General features: G+C 40.6%; 1 protein-coding gene across 1 annotated transcript; it reads left to right on the top strand.

Annotated features, from left to right (window-relative positions):
* The first annotated feature begins 2250 nt into the window (after positions 1 to 2250).
* Positions 2251 to 4892, top strand: LOC138946531 (uncharacterized). The gene is made up of 4 exons (XM_070317973.1): positions 2251 to 2274; positions 3560 to 3915; positions 3953 to 4204; positions 4541 to 4892. The coding sequence occupies exons 1-4, from the start codon at positions 2251 to 2253 to the stop codon at positions 4890 to 4892; spliced, it is 984 nt and encodes a 327-aa protein (XP_070174074.1).
* The last annotated feature ends 874 nt before the right edge of the window (positions 4893 to 5766 follow it).

The raw sequence follows: 5766 nt of genomic DNA, 5'->3' as shown, positions 1-5766 counted from the left end.
TAGTCCTAAAACAAGATTAGTGGTATTCGTATAATGTGTTGCAGCTCATTGAGGCAAGGCAGAGGGTTATGGTCATAAGAAGTTTATACATTGATAGAAAACAAAACTAACAGAGTTTAAGTTTGTGGAACGTTTATTTATTAGACAACACTAAACTTTCAGAGGAATTTCGACGTATTGGCCTACACACAAAACATCGATGATAACTGGTCCTATGACTGGTACTTGAATTGCTGTACAAGGTGACCCGAAAATGCAACCACCAAAAATGCTTATAACTTCTACATTTGTAGACCGAATTACTTTATATTTGGTGTACATTAACATCAGCTAATGCAGATATACATACATACATACATACATACATACATACATACATACATACATACATACATACATACATACATACATACATACATACATACATACATACATACATACATACATACATACATACATACATACATACATACAGAAAAACAGGCTGGACAAGCAGAGACATAGACAAGGTCAAAGAAAAACGAATAACACTTTTCATTCAATAAAAACTACAGTTTTCCTGCAACATATCTGCACGAATCCTAAACCTCCATGACAAAACTGTGATGATCGGATTACAACTTTCGTAAGGCAACTCCCCTCTAACTGCTCATAAAACTCAGAGAATGCGTGAGGTATCTCGTGACACAGAGCGGGTCACACGATTTCTTGTGATGATTCTGTTATTATATCTGTCTGCTGATCACACCAGTGTTAGAACAATTTAGTGTAAAGCCACCCCGTAAAGAAAGAAACAAGCACTCCTTCAAAACGAAATGAAAAGTGGGTCGCAATGACAATGCGAATACTGGTAAAAAAACAAAACCACCACACTAGAACATGTTTGAAAATGAAATTGATTCTTGTTCTGTTGCCAGTTAAAAGTTTCTGCGTGAGTGTTTCATTCCAGATATGAATAACAAAAGTAAATAAGCCCTTAGGCTTAAGTAAAAAAAAAAAACAACCTTTGTTCCAATGACCATCACATAGGAGTTTCCTAAATTCATTTTATAATGACGTGTGACAGAAACAATTATGAAAAACAAAATTGAAAACAAACTGTTGGGATGGGGGGGGGGGGGGGGGGTGGGGGTGGGGGGCATTATCTTCCTCTGTGATTCGCATATTGAAATTATTAACTTTGTATTACCTCAGAAGCACTTGTGGACATCTGCTACCCACATCGAATATCAGCATACATCCATCGCCTGCGAACATGGTTTATGTGGTATGTGTTACGTGCCTTACCTCCCCTTCCTCCGATATTTCTAGAGCCTTTATATATCCTGACATGATAAACTGCTCATTCATTAAAGAAAAAGGTGTTGAGAAAATATTTATAGTGTTAGCACCCACATGATTTGACTCCAGAAAACCCGATCCTACATATGTGACCCTCCACCACGGAATGAGTCGCATGTCACCTTTGCATGATTTTCTTATTTTTACATTTTTCTAAAGAGTTTTTTATGCTCTATCCAGTGGTGAAAACCGTTTTAGAAAAGAGCAAAAACTGTTTGAGGTATAAGCCTGTGACTAAGGTGACCCTCACACTGTTACCAGACACTCCCCGGATTTTTATTAAGCCTAGCGCAGAACCGCGCGAGGTGACATGCGACTCATTTCGTGGTGGAGGGTCACATATTTGATACATATGACACGAGTTTCCTCCCTTCCATGACAAAGTCGTAGAGAATTGAGCAGCAGGTAACTTCATTCCGTTACACCCTTTGAGAAGGATAATGTATATATGCTTGTATGGTAAGAGTGACATCCCTTCCACGGATAGCAAAACAAGAGTTACCTCCCTTGGCTTCTATATTGAACATTCCTGTACTTTCTGGTTAACGTTTTCTTTCCTCGCTTCTTTTTCCGGTAAGAGCAATATCCAATGTCAGTAACGTAATGTGCTTGGTACATACTGGTCTTGCGTTGTATAGGTTGAGTTCAATAATGGGGAGTTTCGTAATCTGAGAAAGGAAACAATGAATCGAGAAACTAAAACCAAGGTGCATATCTGTGGCTCCTAGGCAGTGTAGGCTTACATACGAAAAACAGACCACCCATGAGATAACAATATCGTTCAATTCACACGTTAGTATATCATGTAAATGAGGTCGTGTCTATAACTACTATGGCAGAGACCTGATTTTCTATTGCTTATGACTTACGTAGTGCGAGTTCGGAGTATACGGCTTTATAAAAATCACGATGGGGACCCATTATTCCGTGTTGGTAAATGATACAGTTACGTTAAAACACAAGTATTAAATAGAGAAAAGTCACAAAAATTCTTTGGTAACTTTTTAAAACTTCCTGTTCGCTTCTTATTGACATTTGGTGTGCAGAGTCTCCGAGTAATTCATTATGTAAGAAACAAATGATAGTAAGCGTTTTAGTGCTTTTAGTTATGCGCTATAGAAATCTCCTTAATAAATAAATAAATAAATAAAATAAAGATATAGGCAACGACAGTATAGTCAACGACAGTAGTCAGCGAGAGTGAAACACTAGCGTTACTGCTACAACCTCCTTTGTGATTTAACTGTTAGAACTCCTGACAGTGAAAGTAATGGGATAAAATAACTGCGTGGAATATTGTTCTGTTTTTAATGGAGCGTCTCCGAAAAAAACCTTGTTACTGCTGTTACACTCTCTAAAAACAAATCTTAAACATCTATTAGCAAAAACCTGTAGATCCGATTACAATAGAAAGTGAGATTAAAATAAAAACTTTACTTCAGCGTATACCGGAGAAAAGTCGTTTGTTGCGTAAAACTCCTTTTGTTTTATTCTCTTTATGTTCACATTCAGTCAATATGTATATGTTTTAGGGTAGACTGAGGATTGAGTGGGTCCCGAGGGTGTCTGCCTGTCTTTGTGTGTGTGTGTGTGTGTGTGTGTGTGTGTGTGTGTGTGTGTGTGTGTATGTATGTGTGCGTGTGCGTGTGCGTGTGTGTGTGTGTGTGTGTGTGTGTGTGTGTGTATGTATGTATGTGTGCGTGTGTGATGAGTGTGTGTGTGTGTGTGTGTGTGTGTGTGTGTGTGTGTGTGTGTATGTATGTGTGCGTGTGTGAGTGTGTGTGTGTGTGTGTGTGTGCGTGTGTGTGTGTGTGTGTGTGTAGAGCGATTCCTAGAAAACTGCCCGACATATGGATAATGAAACTTAGCGTGCGAATTCTCCCATATATTTATCCTCAGACGCTTTTGTCGTTCAGTCTGTACAGTTATTGTTGTCTGTCTGTAGAGGAGGAGGAGAAAGTCGAGGAGACAAAGAAGGTTATTATTATTTTTCGTCTCTTCAGCATTTTAGTGCTACTCGAGACCGCTGCAAGTGTGTTTCCTTTTTCAGTTCACAGGGTCACTTTCATGCTTAAAACTATTTACAATCAGGTCTATCACTGTAAAAAGAAGGTTCTAAAACTTCTTCACTTTCACGTTTTGTACTTCAAATCTTGTTAAAAATCTTGATCTCTTTTTAAAAAAAGTTTAAAATCTTGTCCGGGGGAACATCCCCTAGGAGACAAAGAAGAAGAAGGAGAAGGATGACGAGGAGAAGAAGCAGGAGGAGACAAAGAAGAAGGAGAAGGATGACGAGGAGAAGAAGCAGGAGGACACAAAGAAGAAGGAGAAGGATGACGAGGAGAAGAAGCAGGAGGACACAAAGAAGAGGGAGAAGGATGACGAGGAGAAGAAGCAGGAGGAGACAAAGAAGAAGGAGAAGGATGACGAGGAGAAGAAGCAGGAGGAGACAAAGAAGAAGGAGAAGGATGACGAGGAGAAGAAGCAGGAGGAGACAAAGAAGAAGGAGAAGGATGACGAGGAGAAGAAGCAGGAGGAGACAAAGAAGAAGGAGAAGGAGGACGAGGAGAAGAAGCAGGAGGAGACAAAGAAGAAGGAGAAGGATGACGAGGAAAAGAAGGAGGAGACAAAGAAGAAGGAGAAGGATGACGAGGAGAAGAAGCAGGAGGAGACAAAGAAGAAGGAGAAGGATGACGAGGAGAAGAAGCAGGAGGACACAAAGAAGAAGGAGAAGGATGACGAGGAGAAGAAGCAGGAGGACACAAAGAAGAAGGAGAAGGATGACGAGGAGAAGAAGCAGGAGGAGACAAAGAAGAAGGAGAAGGATGACGAGGAGAAGAAGCAGGAGGAGACAAAGAAGAAGGTGAAGGATGACGAGGAGAAGAAGCAGGAGGAGACAAAGAAGAAGGAGAAGGATGACGAGGAGAAGAAGCAGGATGAGACAAAGAAGAAGGAGAAGGATGACGAGGAGAAGAAGCAGGAGGAGACAAAGAAGAAGGAGAAGGATGACGAGGAGAAGAAGCAGGATGAGACAAAGAAGAAGGAGAAGGATGACGAGGAGAAGAAGCAGGAGGAGACAAAGAAGAAGGAGAAGGATGACGAGGAGAAGAAGCAGGAGGAGACAAAGAAGAAGGAGAAGGATGACGAGGAGAAGAAGCAGGAGGAGACAAAGAAGAAGGAGAAGGATGACGAGGAGAAGAAGCAGGAGGAGACAAAGAAGAAGGAGAAGGATGACGAGGAGAAGAAGCAGGAGGAGACAAAGAAGAAGGAGAAGGATGACGAGGAGAAGAAGGAGGAGGAGACAAAGAAGAAGGAGAAAGATGACGAGGAGAAGAAGCAGGAGGAGACAAAGAAGAAGGAGAAGGATGACGAGGAGAAGAAGCAGGAGGAGACAAAGAAGAAGGAGAAAGATGACGAGGAGAAGAAGCAGGAGGAGACAAAGAAGAAGGAGAAGGATGACGAGGAGAAGAAGGAGGAGACAAAGAAGGAGGTGGAGGAGAAGGAGATCGATCGAAGGAAAAGGAAGAGGTGAAAGAGGAGAGGAAAGATGAGAAGGAAAAGGAGAATGAAGAGGAGAAGGAGGAGGAGAAGGATGAAAAGGAGAAGACAAAGGAGGAAGAGGAAGAGAAGCAGATGAAAAATTAGAAGACGAAAATGATTTAAATCAAATAGAGCAAAAAGAAAGACGAAAAGTATTTAAAACGACGTGTTTAATACGTGATAATTCTAGGATTTATTTCAAGGCCTTATTCTAGTTACTCCTTTATGCACGCGTTGGAGTATCAAACAACACAAGTAGCTTTGGGGTATTCCTATTCTCTTCAATTATTTTGCATTTTATTTAAGATTTTTTTTGCGCTTTCTTTTTGTCTTGTGAGTTATCTTTTTAATTTTTTTTTTACAAACAGAAGCAGTGAGCTAATTCTGCTTTAAGCATCTTTCTCCTGCCCCTCAAGGAAAAATGTCATTAAAAACAAAAGATTGTTTAAAACTAGGTCAGTGGTATAAGAAAATAATCAAGATACAGTATTTTCTTTAAGCATGATTTGAGTTTGATAATGTCATTTTGTTGGCATCTGATCCTTTCTAATCTTTTCCCAGTAGGGCTTCCTCGCTGTATTTGTGTGGTGGCACATTTTGCATTTGAAACTGCTAAGAGTCCGTTCTCCTACGCATCTAATGGTTTCCGACCGTAGTAAACGCCTAAAACGTCACCTTTGAATCTGAGTAAGAAACTCTTCTTCCGAAAAGATTTGAATCGACGAAGAGACGCTGTACGCCATGTTTGTAAGTCACAGCGTGAAGGCCGCAACGGCGCGTTCTGATTGGTCCTTGCCTACGATTGACTCGCAGAGAATAGAACAAGTTCTTACTCCCGACGCTACGATCAAATCGTTGCGATTGACTCGGAGCTCTATCGCCGAT

Source organism: Littorina saxatilis, linkage group LG14, assembly GCF_037325665.1.
Source record: "Littorina saxatilis isolate snail1 linkage group LG14, US_GU_Lsax_2.0, whole genome shotgun sequence".
NCBI lineage: Eukaryota > Metazoa > Mollusca > Gastropoda > Littorinimorpha > Littorinidae > Littorina > Littorina saxatilis.
Note: the sequence above shows the minus strand (reverse complement) of the source record. Positions and strands in the feature narration are given on the sequence as shown.